Source organism: Erythranthe guttata, chromosome 4 (assembly GCF_056151865.1).
Source record: "Erythranthe guttata isolate IM_541 chromosome 4, IM_541, whole genome shotgun sequence".
NCBI lineage: Eukaryota > Viridiplantae > Streptophyta > Magnoliopsida > Lamiales > Phrymaceae > Erythranthe > Erythranthe guttata.
In genome coordinates, this window is record NC_142536.1 from 905163 (window position 1) to 926245 (window position 21083).

At 34.9% G+C, this 21083-nt stretch overlaps 3 protein-coding genes across 6 annotated transcripts; 2 read left to right on the plus strand and 1 right to left on the minus strand.

Annotated features, from left to right (window-relative positions):
- The first annotated feature begins 1547 nt into the window (after window positions 1-1547).
- Window positions 1548-7409, plus strand: PMS1 (DNA mismatch repair protein). 3 transcript variants are annotated; one of them, XM_088816183.1, is made up of 12 exons: window positions 1548-1944; window positions 2263-2586; window positions 2864-4120; window positions 4275-4561; window positions 4663-4789; window positions 5048-5116; window positions 5237-5310; window positions 5575-5640; window positions 6071-6174; window positions 6265-6446; window positions 6561-6697; window positions 6788-6898. In XM_088816183.1, the coding sequence occupies exons 1-11, from the start codon at window positions 1714-1716 to the stop codon at window positions 6684-6686; spliced, it is 2847 nt and encodes a 948-aa protein (XP_088672309.1). In that variant the 5' UTR covers window positions 1548-1713; the 3' UTR covers window positions 6687-6697; window positions 6788-6898. The 3 variants fall into 3 exon arrangements, 2 of the variants coding, with proteins under 2 accessions (XP_088672309.1, XP_088672310.1); XR_016030661.1 differs by adding an exon at window positions 7278-7409 and having other exon boundaries at window positions 1568-1944; window positions 4278-4561; window positions 6561-6865; XM_088816184.1 differs by having other exon boundaries at window positions 1568-1944; window positions 4278-4561; window positions 6561-6898.
- EMB1644 (Small nuclear ribonucleoprotein family protein) lies at window positions 7339-10367 on the plus strand. 2 transcript variants are annotated; one of them, XM_088816185.1, is made up of 8 exons: window positions 7339-7442; window positions 7604-7640; window positions 7775-7816; window positions 8098-8196; window positions 8360-8437; window positions 8981-9020; window positions 9538-9696; window positions 10013-10367. In XM_088816185.1, the coding sequence occupies exons 2-8, from the start codon at window positions 7638-7640 to the stop codon at window positions 10030-10032; spliced, it is 441 nt and encodes a 146-aa protein (XP_088672311.1). In that variant the 5' UTR covers window positions 7339-7442; window positions 7604-7637; the 3' UTR covers window positions 10033-10367. The 2 variants fall into 2 exon arrangements, with proteins under 2 accessions (XP_088672311.1, XP_012833095.2); XM_012977641.2 differs by having other exon boundaries at window positions 7379-7493.
- Window positions 10368-11746: 1379 nt separating this feature from the next.
- LOC105953931 (Transducin/WD40 repeat-like superfamily protein) lies at window positions 11747-18123 on the minus strand. Its single transcript, XM_088816186.1, has 13 exons — window positions 17960-18123; window positions 16729-16907; window positions 16401-16444; window positions 16205-16312; window positions 15338-15695; window positions 14645-14807; window positions 14325-14532; window positions 14019-14114; window positions 13600-13674; window positions 12973-13083; window positions 12451-12542; window positions 12242-12326; window positions 11747-12128 (listed from the first exon to the last, which is right to left on the minus strand). The coding sequence occupies exons 6-13, from the start codon at window positions 14776-14778 to the stop codon at window positions 11748-11750; spliced, it is 1182 nt and encodes a 393-aa protein (XP_088672312.1). The 5' UTR covers window positions 14779-14807; window positions 15338-15695; window positions 16205-16312; window positions 16401-16444; window positions 16729-16907; window positions 17960-18123; the 3' UTR covers window position 11747.
- Window positions 18124-21083: the final 2960 nt, after the last annotated feature.

Here is a 21083-nt window from a genome sequence, read left to right on the forward strand (position 1 = left end):
GTTAAATCTTAACATAAAATAATCAATCAATACGAAAAACAAACCTTTGCCGACTATATCTGCAATAATAAACAAAAAAGATAAAATGTTAGATATACAATCTTATATGTAAATAAAATTATAAATAATTATTGTATGAATACGACATAATTAATAATAAAAACGCATAAATATAAAGCATGCGAAAATTAACAGAAAAAATGAAACTTCATGGAAAATTTAGTTTTCTAGAACGAAATTGGATGAAAATGATGAGTGTAGGGTAAAAATTATTTTATACTTGTCTTTAGTTTGCTAAAAAGGTAAATAATACATAATTTAGGCACAAATCAATTAATTGTTAAGAAATCATTCTTTTCCGGAAATCAATAAGCAAATTTAAATAATTATGGTACAATATGTGTCATGCAAATATTTTATTCTCAAAATGGGAAATAAAATCAATATATTATTTTCCCATATTAAATCCTTCACATTTATCAAATCAAATAATAAAATTATGATATGTTTGCCAAAATTAATATTTAAAGATTTATCTTTCTTAGAAATTAGTTACAATTCAATATATTTAAAGCATAATATATATACTATCGGATTTAAAAAGAAAAAAAATCAAACAATTACCTAAAAACATGATATTTCGAATTAGTTTGTGAAATCCTATAAATATAATATATTTCAAAGATCTAATACTAAAAAAATACAAAAAAAAAAATACAAAAATTACGGAAATATAAACATAATATAATAAAAATCAAAAATATATACATAATATTAAAAAATTCGAAAATATATACATGATATAAAAAAATTGAATATTTATACATTAAAGATTGAGTTTTCTGAATTTTAAAAAAATATAGGTGGAAAATATATTTCGAAAACTTAAACTATTAAAAAAAAATATTTGTCGAATTTATAGAATATTAAATGCATGAAATATTAAATGCATGAAACAACAACAACAACAACAACAACATATTCCTTTATTTTAATATTTTAGTATTTAAAAAAACATTTTTTTTATGAAAATTATTTGAATATTCGTAAAAAAATTGAGTTTCATGAATTTTTTTCAATAAAAATATTTTGAAATACTGAAAATATAAATAAGATTTTTTTTAATTCGAATTTATAAAATATTAACTTTGGAAATAATATATATACATGTGGTAATTATTAAATGATTGTGTAAATGTAAAATAGGAAAGAACTAAAAAACATCCATAAATATAAATGCCACCTAATCAATTGAAGAATCCACCTAATCAATTGAACTCCAACTAAGCAATTTTGACAAATGACATCATCATTTGCCACATGTCAATCATATAGAGCATAGATTCTCTTTTTATATTATATATAGATAATATGATAAACGGTGCCGTTTGCAGTGACATAGATTTAATATTTTAATGAGTTAAAAAATGTGGCATATTTAACTGATGTGTCAATTCATCACCAGATGGGAAATAAGATAAATTGGACTTAATAATTACAATAAAACCTCTATGAACAAGTTCCTGGTACGACGCCGTTTCGATTTTAGCTTTTGTCATCGTTACTCGAAAAGTGAACGCACCGTCTCTCTTATGTGCAAACTACAGAGATTCTCTCCCCCCAATTGCAGTTTTGGCGGCAAACGCTGCAAAGTTCCATAGTTTTCCGATTAGGGTTTTCTCTCTCCAGAAAAGTTACACCCTGACATCATCAATGGAAGGTGGCGCTGAGAAGTCCCCGATTATCAGGCCGATAAACAAGAGCGCCGTCCACAAAATCTGCGCTGGGCAAGTTATCTTGGACCTCTCGTCCGCGGTGAAGGAGCTCGTCGAGAACAGCCTCGACGCCGGCGCCACCAGCGTCGAGATATCGTTGAAGGAGTACGGCCAGGAATCCTTTCAAGTCATTGACAATGGCTCCGGCATCTCCCCGCATAATTTCAAAGTAAGTTTTTCTGAATTACCTTCGCTGTAATTTTTCAATCGATTTCGTCTATGTAACAACCCATTCAAAAACTGGTTTTGTTGGATTTACCTTGCAGTATTTTCTGATTGATTAGGGCATATAATTAGAAACATCGAGGTAGTTAATGTTGGTAAAAAAAAGAAAAGAATTGCTTACAGTTTCCTTTAAAACGAGCAGTTGAAGTGTCTTCCGTTAGACTAGTATTTTCACATTGAATTCCAAAGAGAGATTGTTCTCTTTTTGTCTCTTGAAATGTAATTTGTTTCCGTTTCTCTTATTTGAAATTGCTATTGGTAGGTTCTGGCACTGAAGCACCACACATCCAAGCTACTGGATTTTCCAGACCTTCAGTCCTTGAAAACTTACGGATTTCGGGGGGAGGCATTGAGTTCACTATGTGCATTAGGGGATTTGACTGTGGAGACTCGCACGGTGAATGAGGTTGTTGCGACACACCTCACATATGATCACATGGGTCTTCTGACAGCTGAGAGGAAGACTGCACGTCAAGTTGGCACCACAATTACTGTCAAGAAGTTGTTCTCCAATTTACCTGTGAGGAGCAAAGAATTTCGCCGAAATATCCGCAAGGAATATGGCAAACTAATCAGCTTGTTGAATGTGAGTCTTTCTGTTTTACTATTTCAACTGTTTAATCCTTCGGGATTTCTCATATAGTCCTAGAGGGGTACTTCAGATGGCCCGTGCTTCTAAGTCTGTACATCTAGTGAAGAGTATTATTTCAAGTAGATTTACCTGAGTATGATTTTGGAATTACTAGATTTCTTCATGATTATTCCTTTGTGTTAGTCAGGGTGTGTTTATATGTGTCTTTGATATGAAAGGAAGTGACAGGATTCTCATACACCATTTCTCATATATGAGTTTTTCTTTACAGGCCTATGCTCTTATTGCTAAAGGAGTTAGACTGGTCTGCTCTAATACAACTGGAAAAAATGTTAGATCTGTAGTGCTCAAGACGCAGGGTAGTGAATCCCTCAAAGAGAATATCATTATGGTCTTCGGTATGAGTACCTTTTCCTGCTTAGATCCCGTCAGACTCAGCATATCAGATGATTACTTGGTTGAAGGCTTTGTTTCCAAGCCTGGAAATGGAAGCGGGCGCAATATAGGGGATCGACAATTCTTCTTTGTTAATGGCCGTCCAGTTGACATGCCGAAAGTTGGGAAGCTTGTGAACGAGTTATATAGAGGTGCAAATTCCAGACAATATCCTATCGCCATTATGAACTTCTCTGTGCCAACTAGAACGTATGATGTGAATGTTACTCCTGACAAAAGAAAACTATTTTTTTTCGATGAAAGCTACATCTTACAGTCCTTGAGAGAAGCTTTAGAGAAGATTTATTCATCTAGCCAGGCAAGTTATTCAGTTAACAAAATAGATGAACTCAATGAGGACAAGCTTGCCCCCGATATTAATTCTCTTCATGAGAGATCTCAGTTGCCTTCTAAGGACTTATTTACAGACATTGGTGTAGTGCATGAGGAAAAAGATGATAAACTATCTGGGAATGATGGTATTAATCTCTCAGCTGATCAAGATGTGTCCGATGAGGAGATGATACGGAGTGGTGCTTCTTCAGCTATAGAAGGGTTTGCCCTTGGAGTTCATGGCAATCAGAAGGGCAGCTCTTCCATAAGCCCTCTTAAGAAAATTAGGGATTTTGTTTCTGGCAAAACTGACAAACATTCTTCTTTGCAGTTAAAATCATCTAAGAAAGGCAGCGATAATATTGCTAATTCAATTGGTCATTCGAGTATTTCACAGATGTCACTTGACAAATTTGTTACTGTGAATAAGAGAAAACATGAAAGTCTTGAAACTGCATTATCTGAAGTTCCACTGCTCAGAAGTGGACCTCCTGTGGGTAGATTAAGAGAGAACAGCTCCCCAAAGCGTACTGCATCTCCAATATCGCTGGACAATTGTGTCAAGTTCGATAGTTCCAGTAACATCAACATTTGTGAGCCTCAGCCAGGCATAATATCAAATATCGATGGTATATGTGGGGAAGCAGATATGGGTATTTTGTTTCCTTGTGGACAGAGAAAGTACAGTAGAGCCACAGATGACGCAGATGCAACTGTTCTTTTCCCTTGTGTAGATAAAAGGCAAAATGAAGCTACAGAGGTATATAATTTGAGACTTTAGTTCCTCTCTGATAATTGTCTCCATGAATGAGAAAGTTTTCTTGTCAAGTTGTATGCAGTTTTACCAAAAAGATGAATTTATTATCTTCATAAGTTCTTATGTCTTTTGACATTCAGTTCATCTTGTGATGCAGAAGATTGAAGTGCTGGATCATAAAGCTCAAAAGAGAGTACTAGATGACGATTCTGCTCTGAATGCTTCAGCTAGCACTAATTCTAAATTTTCACCAAATGATCCTTCAGATGTACCTATTCCATTACAATCTTCAGGTGCAGCAACGGACTCTCCAATGATTTCTTCGGGTCCAAAGGTTGGTTTCACTTTGCAGTTTAGTGTTAAAGATTTGATGTCAAGGAGCAAGCAGAGGCTCTCAAGACTCCAGTGCATGAATCGTGCTTCTGGAAGATTTAAGTTACAAGGGTATATAAAATGTTAACCCTCTCATGTAGCAGTTACAAAATAATCTAGAACATTATAATATGACCATTTTCAGTTGACTTAATAATCCGTTGCATCTACAGAGGTTTCGCTGCCGCGTCATTGGAGCTTTCACAAGTAGTAAACGAAGAGGGGAAGGCTAAAGCCTTAGCTGCTGCTACCAGTGAGTTGGAAAGACTGTTTAAGAAGGAAGATTTCAAGCAAATGAAGGTTTCTACTTTTGTTATCTTTATATAATATTTCAAACAAATGAAGGTTTCTACCTTTGTTATCTTCATATGAAATTTCAGACAGTGCAAAAGGGAATGAAAAATAATTTGAATTTAAATGGCAAAACATTAATGATTTAGTCAAATTTCATTCTACTGTATCAGCTTCGTGAGTACATGCTCAAGCTTTACTTGATTTAACACGAGACTACCAAAATGTGTGTTCTTGTCCATCACAATTTTCTACCTTCACCTGCAGGTTATTGGACAATTTAATCTTGGCTTCATTATTGGGAAGTTAGACCAGGACCTTTTTATAGTGGATCAGGTAAATCTTCTAGCTCCTCCATAGAAGTGACTCAATAAATAAGCACATTCGTCTTATAATTTAGTTCATGAATATTTATTTCGTTTTGTGCATAACCAAGCTTGTACGCTTTTTCATCAGCATGCTGCAGATGAGAAATACAACTATGAGCGCCTTTCAAGAACAACTGTTTTAAACCAGCAACCTTTACTTCGGTAAGATAGTCAGTTAATTTATAACCCTAGTAATGTGACGAAGTGCCATTAATTCATTCTTTTTGCAAGTAGTTATACCCTGTTTGAGACATCTAACCTTTTCCCTTCATAAATCATGTTTACTGTTTTTCATTTAACTGCTCTGTTGTGGCAGTGTACATGTCTTTTATTTAATACGGCCATATAATAATCTCCTTAACCAGAACTGAGTATTTGACTTGTGTAATGACGTTGTTTTCCTATAATGCAATGTCTTCCACTCAGGCCATTAAATATGGAATTAGCTCCTGAAGAAGAGATTGTCATCTCCATGCACATGGACACCTTCAGGTGAGTTAACTTGGAGTTGCCTCTTATCCTTTAAATGTTCACCACGTATATATAATATTCTGTTCTATTACAAATATTTAACTGTTCCTTCCTTCATGCTCTTGTGTGGGATTTTTATTCGTTAGCTCATAGATCATTTATTCATTAATGTACTGCAGTCATTTGGGCCATGTTTTTCCCATGTCTAAATCAATATGATTGCTTTATTGGCAGTGGGACTTGTCGAATACTAGTGCATGTGGCTGTGGCATCTCTTTAAGCTTTTTGTACTGTCTTTTTTCTTTGAAGATCCATGTCACTAACATGCTACAATTGATTTGTTGATCACATCAGACATTCAAGTTTCTCAGTCATGAACATATCTTTCTTGTTGGACTGAATTTGTTCGTTTCCAGTAACAAATACTTATGTGAAATATTTGATATTTCAGGAAAAATGGTTTTTTATTGGAGGAAGATATGTATGCTCCTTCAGGACATCGATTTATACTGAAAGCAGTTCCCTTCAGCAAAAATATAACTTTTGGGGTTCCAGGTAAAATATATACGTACAGTGGCAATGAAGCAAGTGTGACGTTTTTTTATTAAATTGGCCATGTGATGATCTCCATTGTTTTTCACGCAGATGTAAAGGAACTCATTTCTATTCTATCTGATAGTCATGGAGACTGCTCCATGATTGGCAGTTACCGATCAGACACTGCCGATTCAGTCTGCCCACCCAAAATACGTGCAATGCTAGCATCTCGTGCTTGCAGGTCATCCATTATGATTGGTGATTCACTTGGGAAGAATGAGATGCACAAGGTCGGTATTCCAAGAATTTTGTCGTCACTTTATAATTAAAATTAGTTTCCCATTTGTAGCTGCAAAAAATATTAAAAGCTTAAAACTGTGACTCGGTGTTGAAAAATTTTACAGGTATTAGAACATTTGGCGAATCTCAAGTCTCCTTGGAACTGCCCGCATGGCAGACCGACAATGCGACACTTGGTTGACTTAAAAACTGTCCGAAGAAGAACAGATGAAGAAGAGTTGGGTGCATAAATTATTGATTGGTAATGTTGGTTAATGACTTAATTTACTTAGTCATTTTTATGTCCTAATCAGGAGTTGTAGTAATGTTAGCCATTTTAAACTGTAAATAGGAGAGCAGGAACTGCCCTTTCAAGTCATTTCTGCACCTTTTAGAGCTAAACCTGTAGTAGATACCCACCCATATCAAGGTAATTTTTTATGTCTCTCCTTTTCTTTATTAATAATTGGCTTATATAGTAAAGCATGTATTTTTCGAATTAGGGCTCATTGAAATAGTGCATATTATCACATCAACCAAAATAGCCCAATTAAAAAATATATAATAAAAAAATAGCCCAATTAAGATAAGAGCTCAATTGTTTTTGTAATTGTCGGGTGTGTCAAAAAAATATTAAACTAATCAAACATTAAATAGATAAAATTGAATTATTTAGTTGATTATACAACTTATACTACCAACCAAACATGGTCTAAAATAATAACCCGTCCGATAAAATCCAACAATTAAATTGAAGAATAACGAAAATTATTTTTTCCCTTAATTATATATATATTATACGTTGTGTATAAATATAAAAAGTAGACGGGGTTGAAATACAGAAAGGTCGGTTTGGTAGAAAAAGTGAAGAAAGCGAAGAGCGGGGACCAGTCTCCATTGATTCTTACAGAGAAGAAAGAGGAGAGAGAGAGAGAGAGAGAGAGAGAGAGAGAGATCTAGAGAGAGAAGGAAACCTAATCGCGCGCCTCTACCCTCTCTGTAGACAGGTTCGCCTCTCTTACATCGTCCTCGATCACCGCCTCATCAACTCGCTCTCGGTATTTTTTGAACTTTCGAGGGTTTTCTGTTTATGCTTTTCGATTTCCGTTGCCTTACATGATTCTCTTAATTTTATTTCGTTGTTTTTTTTCTCTCTTGTTGTATGCAGTTGGATACCTGGTTGTACCGTAGAAGAAAACAAGATGGTAAATCTCTACTCTTCTCTTCGCCGCTTCAGATTCTAGGGTTTTATGTTTTTCTGATTTTTTGAATTCTCGCTTTGTCTATTCTCTACTTGCGAGTGTAAGGTTGACTGATATGTTGGTTTATTGGTTTGCAGCTTCCACTTTCGTTACTCAAGACTGCGCAAGGTCACCCTATGGTAAATTCTTTTGCCCTAAACCTCTTTTTCTTGTTTTATTTTCTTTTCTTCTTTCAGTTACTGTTCTTTAGTTGTAATTTACCCGACCTAACACTGAGAATCTATATGTTGAGAAATTTGTATGTAATGTTCAACTTCAGTTCTACCCTTGTTTCACCACCCTGAAGCCCACAGCATATATGCATAGTGAATTTATCCTTATATTCAGTATTAGGAATTTGTAAAATTATGGAAACAAGGTGCACTGACTTTTGGTTACCAATCTTGTGTGTGTTTGACAGTTGGTGGAACTGAAAAATGGGGAGACATACAATGGTCACTTAGTTAACTGCGACACTTGGATGAACATCCATCTTCGTGAAGTTATATGTACCTCAAAGGTACTTACTGTTCATAATCGTTTCTTCAATTGTTCTAAATTATACTTATAATAATACTTCTTTTCTTCGTAGTTATTCTAAAAATATAAAGTTCATTTCAGAATGTTCCACTCCCTTTCTTTGGCTCAAATTTATGGGTTTAAATGGTTTTGATCTTATGCAGGATGGAGACAGGTTTTGGCGTATGCCTGAGTGCTACATTAGGGGAAATACAATCAAGTATCTTAGAGTTCCGGATGAGGTATCCTCTATCTCAGTTTGTCAATTGCACATGATATTTTCTATGTGTTGTGGACTTGAGCAGATGTCCATGAATGCAACTTATCATAATAGATTTTATTAACAGGCTATAATCTTAGAGTTCTTAGGGTAATATCTCTAGTACTCATTCTTTCAGTTTACCTGGTTTCTCTGGGAACTTCCTTTATGCTATCTCCTTACAATGTGAAACCTATTCCATATCTGCCGGTGTTTAAGTTTGAGAAGGTTTATTACAGTCTGCTCCTAGTGGTTAACAGTGAGATGTCTGAACAGGATGACTATCACAGTAAATAGATTGACATAGACCTGACAGCTAGACAACATAGGAATCCATTTTGAGTCCAATGGAAACACTCGGTGAATCAGCAATACTATCTCCTCTAGAATCATGTTTTGTCATTCAGTTTGGTATTTACAATTCTTTTAGTAAATCTTAATACATCGATGTGCATATATGTATATTGCTTAAATATGAGTTCTCCAGAGTTTTGTGACGACTTTTGATGAATTTACTCGTTTTCAGGTTATTGACAAAGTTCAAGAGGATACAAAAAGCCGTTCAGGTATAATATTTTGTGTTAGATGTTATTAAAATTTGCTAATGACTCGTTGTTTAGGACAGCAAAGGCACAAATTAGCTACATGAGAATTTACAAAATTGTTGATTCTACTAGAGATTAGTTCTGTTTCTGATTTATGCAATACACTCTCCGAAATTACTGTTTTCTGATGAGATATTTTAGGGTTTTTGTGTGGTTTCATACTTTCATTGTGCAAGAAAGCCAACATCTGGTTCAAGCGGTTTGCGGAGTTCTTTTTATTGTTATCAATTTATTTATTTTTATGTCGAGTATAATCTTTTGCTGCCCCGTTGTGAAACATACCTATATTTGATTGGGCGGGCATGCAGGTATTGGAAATTCCTTTTGATCCCACATTTTTTGCATCAAATATGATGATATATCAGATTTGTTTCTGCTATACAACAGTTGGCAGGACTCGTTGAGTTTTGACAAGAATTTCTTCTCAGTAAGAAAACTGGAGACATTGTGATTTAAATTCTGTGCTTTATTTTTTCAGATAGAAAGCCACCTGGTGTAGGCCGCGGAAGAGGAAGAGGTAGAGAGGATACCTCATCCAAAGCAAAAGGAATAGGCCGTGGCATGGATGATGGAGGTGGCCGAGGTGGAGGTCGAGGCAGGGGTGGTGTTTCTGGTGGAAGGGCTGGTGGAAGTAGAGGTTTGTCTTATGTTATTATTTGTTAAAATTAAGATTTATTTTTATTTTTTGCCTTCTAATTATATGTTTTATTCAGGCACGTCTAAAATAGTAATCTCTGACTTCCTTTTGCAAATATTAATGCGCACAACGGAGCTGTAGTACAAATTGCTAAATACATGTCATGAATTGTTGGTTAAAACGATGCTATACCATTATTGTTCAAATGTTCTTTGTTGGATCGTGATAATTATTTATAGCTGCTCAATAGTTTGATTGAATGTGACGTGGATAAATAAATGTCCAGTAAATTAATTGCTTGCTTGTATTGCGACAGGTGGAGGTCGAGGCTGGTGAAGAAACACGAGAGAATAGATAAACTTAGGTCCCCAGTGAAGCGGTCTTGTCATTTTTTTCAAAAAGGCCACTAGCATTTGCTCTTCATGAAGCGGTTTGGTCAAGTTCCCTCCTTACTACCTCTTTAATGCGTTTATTTTTTGCCTGTTTGATTTTAACGACCTGTTCTTTCTGATTACTTTTTGGGTATCATGATCTGCACCAACAGTAAGGGACCTTAATACTTCTATTATTACCATCAACATCTCCGAAACTGGTTTGTACAATAATTTTGCCATTGGACTGTCGGATATCTATCTCGTGAACAATACTGTTATTGGTTTCTCTTGATTTGATGGTGTTTGCAGTTTGCTATTACATGTCACTTTAAAAGTTATCCTTTACACTAGAAAAACTACAAAGTATATCCAACAAATATTTTCAGATAACATACAACAAATTAAAGCCAAAATATATTTTCAGATAACATACAACAAATTAAAGTTAAATAAGATTGCAGTATACAATTCACATAAATAATTAATTAATGGAAATATCTGGTTTAATAAATTACCACTTCAAACTACTATTTAAATTCTAATAGCTGCCCGTTATATTTAAGTTTGCCCGTTATATGTGTTGGGCCGTTAAAAAGTTGTACAGGGCCAAAAAAATCAGTATTGGGCCGCATATTCTTTTTTCATGGGCCCAACAACCGTTTTGATGGGCGTAGTACAACTTCGCAACGGCCCAACTTGGCTCTTCGATGGGCCCAATACTGAATTTTCAAGGGCCCAACAGCATATTTGAATGGGCCCAATACAATTTTTTAACGGCCCAACTCAGCTTCCAAATGGGCCCAATTCTAATTTTGCATGGGCCAAACAGCGTCTTTTATGGGCCCAGTACATTTTAACGGCCCAAATCAACTTTTTACTGGGCCCATCAAGATTTTTCATGGGCCCAGTACAACTTTTTAACGGCCCAATTCCGTTTCTTAATTGGCCTAGTACCGATTCTTCCAGGGCCCGGTAAAAAAAATTAAACGGCCCAACTCAGCTTTTTAATGGGCTAAGTACTAATTTTACACGGGCCGAACACAACTTTTTAACGGCCCAACTCAGATTTGGAGATGGACCGAATACTGATTTTTCATGGGCCCAAAAGTGTTCTACATGGCCCAACTTATCTTTTATATGGGCCCTGCTTAAGTTAGTTGCTTGGGCATCGAGTTTTATAAATGGGTTTGGCCTCAATTTTATAATACGAGTACCAGTTCACTATTTAAGTAATTGTGTAATAATTTTTCTTGCATTTGCAACTTTCAAGTTTCAAGTCATAATAAGGTTTTTGATTAAGAAACGTAATAATAAATAATAATAAAAATTGGTTTCTACTCTATGATTGTTTTTTTCCTTTGGGCCAGTAAAAAAAGTGTAAAATGGGCAAAAGAGCCGGGCCGGGTTAAATATTCTCTTCCATGGGCCAAGCAGACCAGCCCATGGATCAGTGGGCCTAACGGGCTGGTATCATGGGCTAAGATGGATGCAATGAATGGGCCGGAAGGCAGGCCCATTTGTTGAGCAATAAATAAAAGTCCCCGGGACAGTTCGGCATAAAATTAAAATACAACATTAATAAAAGGGAAGGGAAGGTGCTCTCTTTTTTTTTCTTTTTCTTTTTTTCCGTTTCGTCGGTTGGCAGAGGGTAATGATGTTGTTGTGTATCAAGGCTATTTAGTAAGGAGTGTGTCTCAATCTTCTGGTGGTTTTGGGGGATTTATCGACTAATGCAGTTGATACCCATGAAGAGTTGCTCTTCGTCGTGGTGGTGGTGGTGGTGGAGTCATCTGAGGTCCAACAACACAGACGACCGTCTTCGCCACCTGTCCACCCATATATTCCACCACCAATTCTGCTGCTACTACTGCACATTGGCAACACACTTCTAACAATACCTGTATGCCCACCTTGGAATACCGCTTCTGGGCATCCTATTGTTTTTCTACTTGTTGCGTATTTCACTGGGAAGTACCCTATCGTCCCACCGTTTGTGCCTCCTATCACCCATAGACCATCATCCTCACTCGAATAGTGACAATCCACAAAGTAATCCACCTGTCACCCCCATTTCACAACCAAAAGTTTACTATCTCTTTCGTATTTCACTTTTTCCACCAAAACAGCCATAAGTACCACATGGAAAAAATAAAAATGAAAAAATCACTTACATTATCTAACATCCAGCTCTCAGAAGCCAATCCACGAGCATCCTCAAATATGGCTTCAGCTCTTTCATTACTCCAATCCCATACGCTGAAGAAGTAGAAATTTTAAAGCAAAAGCATCAAGTTTGAAAGTTTGCACTATCATATTTCAGCCATTTAGGTATTCCATTTGACATATAATGCATCTAGGCAAAAATTATGTTGAGACGTACCTCAGGGTTTCAATATGTGTTAGACACCACAACTTCTGATTTGTTGCACCGAAGAATCCAACTTTTCCAATTGAAGTTCCGACGTTCAAAACCTAATCATGGTGCGTGTAAATAGTATACCAACAAATCAGATAGTAATAAGAAAATAAATCTAACAAGAAGTATTTACTACCTAAGTGGAAACTCGTACACCATTTGAAACAAAAGGAACTAAATATAACTATCCTATTAGTACAAATGTGAAAATTGCAATGCAGATTCACAAGTAGTAAAATCCCTTGGCTAGAGAGTGTCGATTTCATCTAATAGTTAATGAATGACTAAACCTACCACCAACTATTAACACTGTCAAGAGGAAAAGTAAATTGACAGTTACACGAGCAAGTAGAATGGCTAGTTGCATGAGCAAAACTAAAAGAAAGTTGTGCAACGAGACCTCTTCAGAAACTTGTACATGGATTATGGAATTAAAAAAACGAACAGATGCAGGGATACAGAAACTAGAGAACTCATCCCACTTACCGAAATCAAATGATCATCATCATTTATGTCTCCACTAGTATCAAACAGACACATTAATCCATCAACGGAAGCAGAAACAAGCTTGCTTTCATGACCAGGAACAAAATGAACCTACATTTATTGCCCGTCGTAAGTCAAATATTTTAAGTAAAAATCCTAAAAACTTGACATGGAATTTCCATTGAAAGGCCTACCCTCACAGAATACCAAAGTCAATAAAAATTTCCTGGTTAGAGTGAATATATAATATAATGTACTGAAGTATTACAAAATGTTTAATATGTCAAATCATGCCACCAGTTATTTGCCATCTTTTTTACACCTTTCATTTCATTCATGTAATGACAGTATGAGAACAATAAATTATATCAATCGAATTCACAACATGCTGATCTTCCCATCCATTGGAATTAGCAAAGTTTTCATTACAGGGTCAACATTCAAATTGAACTTAGTAAGGCTGCTGAGTTCATTCTTACATAGCCAGTCCCGGGTTTACCATATTTTTCTCTTTTATTTTATTTTCCTTTTTCTTTTTCAGGTCTGTTAAGGTTGAATAAGGAAGTTATTAGTGTTTTACTTGCAAAATACTTCTACTTAGTCAACAAACCAAAGGCATCTAATTACCTGAGTTACATCCTCCACGTGACTTTCCTCCAAGCATGCAATCTGCTTTGTTCTCCTCCAATCCCAGAAAAGTATCTACAGATACCGAAGTAGTAAAAGCAAAAGATTATTCAACATACGAACTAATAACTCCGAAAGGAAAACAATATAACTGATCTCCCTAAATGGGATATATTTAGGCAACATAAATCTGTACAAACATATGAACCAACAGGAAAATATCTGAGCACAGAATCCTATATCTATGCGCTGCCAAGCCCTTGTCAATTTTCATGCCCATGTTTCAAGATTGCATCTATGAAACACTAGGGCGTAAAATCAAGTCTAGATTAACAAGCAAGAATAGGAAATTAATTTAAACACATTTCTATTTTCTTGTGAATATTATTATAATCAATAAACATGAGAAAGGATAATACCTTAGACTTGCACCCCGCCGCAAGAAGATTGTGACCATCCCCACCAAACGAGAAGCTGAATACCTCCTGCGACGGACCTGTATTTATGCAAGACACCTGCATTACAAGGCATATTGTTGCACAGTCAGTCCAGAAAATTCTTTTCGACTCTTCAATATGATAATTTCATCGACAGAAACAGGGTGTAGCATCCAAACTCAATAAAACAAACTGATAAATTATGGAAAACGACATATAATTTTGTAACTGAAAACAAACATACAACTTATAAAAAATAAAAATAAAATAAAAATAAAAAATAAAAACCTGTTGGAAAGACCTGGAATCCCAAGCTCTGAGGGTACTGTCCGACGAGCAGGAGTACAACACATGCGGAGTGGACGGCCCTGCGAACGAGATTTGATTGATCGTTGAAGAATGACCTTTGCACTCTCCTATGTACTGCCCCGTCACAGGCGAGTACAGCTTCACCGCATTCGTAGACAGCGAAACCGCCATTGACGTCCAATCATCTCTGAAAGTTTCGATTACACACAAGTAATTCCGTTCAATTAAACCACAAATTGAAAAAAAAAAACAGAATAAGAAAAAAGAGCACAATGAAAATTGAAGAAAGAGGCGCATACTTGGGAACGATTTGAAAGACGTAATCGTCGCCGAAGTTCGTCTGGATTGAGTTTTTGAGGCCGAATCGCTTCGCGCTGCTTCGACTCGGACTTGATTTTTCGTCTTCTATCTCCATTCCTTCCGCGCTTTCCATTTTCTTCTTCTGCGGTTTTGCTGTTCGAACTAGGGTTTTTGAAGGAGCGGTTAGTGTAATATATATCGAGTGCACGGAAAAGTCAAGAAGATAGATGTAACCAATGACTAGTTGACACCTCACTATTTCACCTTTTCTTAAAAAAATATAAGGGTAAATTACACATACACCCCTGAGTTATGGTAAAATAACTTTAAGGTCCCTGTAGAATTGTAATTACAACCACACCCCTAAAACAATTATCGACGCCAAGATTTCATGTCCTGATGTCCGATAGAACCCTAACGGATTAACTTATACAATACATTATTCGGATAGAGTTTCTAACAATGTTTTAGGGGTGATTGTAATTACCAATACTACAGGGACTTTAAAGTTATTTTATCATAGTCAGGGGTGTAGATGTAATTTACCCAAAATATAATTATATGAAATTTCCTCTATTTTTGCAGTTTAATTTCAAAAATCAATTTTTGTCGCAATTTAAAAAGAATTTATTTTCTGACATTGTCCAGATAAAACATGATAAACACAAGTTCCTCAATGCAATTGAATCTACCTCCATCCCCTCAATGCAATTGCCCCACTTTTCTTCCGTCCGAGTTCCGAGTTTGGATTGCACGTCACCGAATTTCTGTACAAGTAAATTGTAAAATTTTACCATGTTTGAAGAGTTTGCAACAATAACCAAGATTAAAAATCCAAGAAATAGAGAAAAACATACCGAGAAATCATTTCGCGCTTTCGAGTTAAACTTGTCGTAATTGTTAATTCAAAGTCAAAAATAAAATAAAATAAATAATAGCCAAGCAATAATCTATTCCCGCTTTCGTGTCAACATTGACTTTATGGATCTTGACATCTGGCGGTAAGATATACCCTGTCCTCCCTTTCAGCCCACTTCACCTCAGGGATGTCTGCTACAGAATACAACATGTAGTAGATAACAACTCAAGTTAAGCCAACAATAATCATTCATTATTAACAACCATTACAGACATACGAAATCGACGAGCCACTGGAATAACGCGTAAAACTTAAATGTGCTAGTCTTATGAAAAGAATATATCCATTATACTCATTCACGACCGACTCTACTCAATCTTTTAGATATCCTTGGAACTCATTGTACAGATTCTGCAATATAATGTTCCCTTTTCGAATAACATAACAAGGACACCTCAATATCCTTCATCGTAATCACATTACAAAGATTAAGCTTCACTAACTCGTATGTTAAGGAGAAATGTAACTGAAGCACTTTGAAGACTTCAAATCATCCACGCGTTTCTTTATTGAGTAAATTATTTGAATCTGCCTAAAGGAAGAATTGCTTTTGACAGGTTTTGGTTTTAACTTTTAAGAGAAAATCATCCAAATAAAACATGCCAAGCACAAGTTCCTCAATGCAATTTAACCAATATACCTTCATCTTCGCTATCCTCAAAATCATCCCCTTCATCTCAAAGGCCACTCGAACACCCCATTTTTTTTCCGACCGAGTTCCGGGTTCCGATTGCACGTCACCGTATTTCTGTACAAGTAAATTGTAAAATTTTACCAGTTGAAGAGTTTGCAGCAATAACCAAGATTAAAAATCCAAGAAATAGAGGAAAACATACCGAGAAATCCATCCCACCCAAATCTGAATCACCAGGTGCTGCTTCTGGTCATATTTTAAAGCATCGGGATAATAAATTACTCAATCTCGAGTTAAACTTGTCACAATTGTTAATTCAAAGCCAAAAATAAAATAAATAAATAATAGCCACGCAATAATTTATTCCCACTTTCTACAAAACACAGAATCACTATGTTGTTTATTTTGCTCTCCTGGAGAAAAAAAGTTGCCCCAAAATCAAGAATTAGAAACATAGTGGCAAAACTTGATACAGTTAACAGTTTTTAATACTGAACAAAAATGAATCAAAACTGACAATAACATCTTACCTCTACATCAACTTTATCTAGAAGGTCTAGTTTGATCTCATACAAATTACTGTTTGTCCCGGCACTGCCCGAAAATGTGAACGTGCCATTCGGGTCAACATTGACTTTATGGTTCTTGACATCTGCCAATAAGATATACCCTGTCCTCCCTTTCAGCCCACTTCACCTCAGGGTGTCGGCTACAGAATACAACATGTAGTAGATAACAACTCAGGTTAAACAAGAATAATCATTAATTATTAACAACCATTATAGACATAGGAAATCAACGAGCCACAGGAATAACGCATAAAACTTAAAGGTGCTAGTGTTATGAAAACGATATCCGTTATACTCGTTCACGACTGACTCTTCTCAATCTTTCCTTTGAACACATAGTACAGATTCTGCAGACACTCAATATCCTACATCGTAATCACATTACAAGGATATGATATTAAGCTTCACTAACTCGTATGTTAAGGAGAACTGTGAAGACTTCAAATCATCCACGAGGTTTACTCATTGGGGGTACAAAAAAACATCAATCAAGCACATACCATGCACACATTCTACCTAGCAAGTATGATTTTTCAGCAACTTTCATGCATATAAACTTTACAATCTATGATCGGACGTACTACACATTTTTCAAATTTCTCGACAGACCACATTCGATATTTATTGGAAAATTGGGCAATTAAGGCCAAATATGATCTCAACGAGCCCCAAAAAAAATTACGAAAGCATATCGGTTCAAAAGTTAAGACAAACTCCAACCAAATTCCAATTTCAATTTTTTTTTTAGGAAAATGAAAAAACTAAAGTTAAATTCTGATAATAGTACACAACTTACCAAAATTTAAGCAAATTAAAATAAAATTCTTCAAATTTTAAGAAGTACTCATATTAAACTTGGTTAGTAATTCCTCTAAATTTTCTTAAGCATATATTCCCAAAAGTTTCCCGCGCAGAAATTGCAGGCCAACAGAACATCTTGAACAAACCGAAGCGAATTCAGTCAATTACACGAATTATGAGTAGAAAACACACACACGCGCGCAGAAAACACACAACAGCAAACACACACACACACACACGCGCAGAAAACACACACACGCGCGCAGAACACTGAGGAGGTAAAGAAAATGGCGGTAATCAAACACGCACCGGAGATTGACTGTAGGGAGAAAAAAAAAAGTATACAACGGAATTTAACGCGTTTCAATTGAATATAGAGAAAAAGTATTACCTCATCATTTGATTAATTGGGTTTGCGGGAGAGCATATGAACTTGAGAAAGAAAATTGAAAAAACCCTAGAAACAGAGGAACGCCTTTGATTTGAGACAAGTGCTAGAATAAACCACGATCATGTTTAATAAGACGCAACGAACGCCGGCGTAATTTCTACGATACACTCACCACTGGTTGCATTTCAAATATTTGTGTTGAAAAAGCGTGTTTGTTGCCATACTAAACTCGTGCTTCTTGTTAAGCCGAGTTATATTAAATCGCTAATGATTGACAAAAGTGTTGGGCTCGGGTTTTCAAGAAAGCTTTCTCATGTGGGCTGATAAAACATAAGTCTCCGTTTGATATATATAAAAATGCAGTCCCACAATTTTTTATTTATTTTTTCAATTATATCGTTACCACAAATACATTCAATTTTAGGGTAAATTACGGTTAATTATAATCACCCATCAATTATGATTTTTTTACAAGTTCACCCTCATGGTGTCAAAGTAAACAAAATCTTGTGGATTCCGTTGAATGTTATCTAATCCGTACTCATTTTGTGCAAAAATGCAGTTTGTAATACACCACCACAATCTGATATTTACAAGCCAAGAGACACATTTTTTTTTAAAATGTGGAGCTCGCGCGAATAGGGTAAGACGGATACAAACTAGAAAATATTCCACATAATCTAAAAGATTCCACTAAATTTGACATTGTACGCGTGAGCGTGTAAGAAGATTCATATGAGAGGGGTGGTTGTAAAAATCCAAACACGAGGGGTGATCGTAATTTACGCATCATTTTAAAATAATTAAAATTCTAGTTTTTTTTTGTGCATAGAATATTACAAAAAATGAGGTAAAACCGTAAAAGCATTAATCATGTTCAATCAAACAAATAGATTATATTAAAAAGAAAAAAAAAATCCATCTTCAAAGCAAATGGGGCCAACACCACTAAAATAAATTGAATCTGATGTAGATTTTATAGTAAGATTCGTGTAAGTGTCAAAAGTGAATAGTACCATTATTATTGACTGGTGGTTGCATAATTGATGACAAACTCCACATGAACCCACCCACCAACAACACTATCGAATCTATGAACTCTAATGCAGCTGAGTTTCACTAAATTCGACCATTCACACGACCCCATCAAAAAGTTATGTCATAAATTAAAGTTACATACGAATTCAAATTGAATAATAATATCTAAAAACAAATGTTCCAAACTTATTAAATTTTTCATTAAATTTCAATCGTTCCCCTAAGGCGAAATTCATTTACGGAAAAAATCCTGTTTTTTTTCATAATTATATTCATCCCTACAATTTGTAGATTGCTTACATTGATACCCTTTTGTAGGGAGATGAACGTAAGAAATTTACAAATATAATTTCTTAAAAAAAGAGGGTCTTTTTTGTAATTACAATTACCTCAAGGATGTGGTTGTAATTTACCATAAAGTTAGTGGAAAAAAATTCCATTGACTCCACATTTCAAAGGTTTTCGTATGAAATACAACCACAATTATTTTTTTGAGACAAATACCTGAATAAGACAAAATAAAAAAGCTGACTTTTCTATCCAAAAAATTAAAATCATTGCACCACAAAAATAAATAAGTAACAAAAACATGGGATAGACCTGTGACCACAAAGTGAATTTTGGAAATTCGAGTTTGGACCCACACACTTTGTACTTTTGCTCGTGCTCTTTTCTTCTCCTTCAGAATAAAAAAATAATTGAGGGGCTATAATGCAATTACGACAGTGATAAGGCTCGCTTTATTCAATGCATGTATTATCAGTCTCTTACATTCACCGTCTAACTTCTGTCTGTATTCAACGCCGGTGGGTTGACTTGCGGTCCACTCCCCCCTTTGTTTTTTCTTTTTCTCATTTTCATTTTGATTAAAAACATTAAATGAATAATTTGAGAATTAAAGTATATTATAATTGTTTATATTTTAAAGAAGGAGATAAAAAACGGCAACAATAAATTGATTTTGTTTGTTTTTCAATAAACTAGCATTTTTCCCCGTGCGATGCACGGGATATTATTTCAAAAGTAAAAAAAAAATTAATTTAATACATAATAAGAAAATATAGTACATTAACATAGTAAAAATTTATAATGTAGTATTATTCATATTTTATATAACATTAATTTTTTGAAATCTTACATATTAAGATTTATAATCCAAATATATAGGTTTAGATTTAAAAAATCGAATTTCTATCTTTATCTATTAAGATTTGATATATATTGATGAAAAATAGGAGATTGATAATTGTTAAAAAATAGTACAGAAAAAATATTAAAATTAAATAATTACAGAAATACCATTAGAATTTTTTAGGGTTGCCCATCGTTTCGTTCTTTTATATATAAGATACTCCACTTGAGAGGTAAATAATGTCCGAAAAAGGAAAATAAAATAAAAAAATTGAAAGAAGTGTTTTGAAAAATTGAAAGAAGTGTTTGGAGGAAGGATGGAAGCTTCCCGACTTTCCGTGTGGATGCCAAACTGTTATGACGTCATGGGTGACGAACTTGCCGCGAAAATACATGTTTATTGACTTAATAATTCTATTAAAAATATACAATTAAATATTTCTATACATGTAAATTTAACTATAAATAAATAAATTACCTAATTAAATTTGAGAGTTGTTAAATTTCTTTTCATAAAACATTATCTCGTTTAAACATTTCATAACACATTTCTTTTATATGTGTGTGTTTTTATCAGTGTTCTAAAAATCGGCCGAGGCGGCCGATTAATCGGTCTCCGAGGCGGAGGCGGTCTAAAACCTTTACGATTTTAGTGTAAAGGTTTGGAAAATCGGTTTTTTGCCTGTGAGGCGGTTTTAGGCGGTCTGAGGGGGTCCGAGGCGGTCTGAGGCGGTCAAACCTTTAAGGCCGGTCAAACTCGGTGGCAAAAATCGGTCAAAAAACGGTTAAAAATCAATTGATTTTTTATTTTTCAAAATAAAAGTTGGATTTTAATAAAAGAAAATATGAGTTTATGCCTTATTTTGTTTATGTTAATTGTTATTGTTAAAGAACTAATGATGTATGCCAAGAATGTTCAAGAATAAATGTAAATTAAAAAAAAAAAATGGTTTTT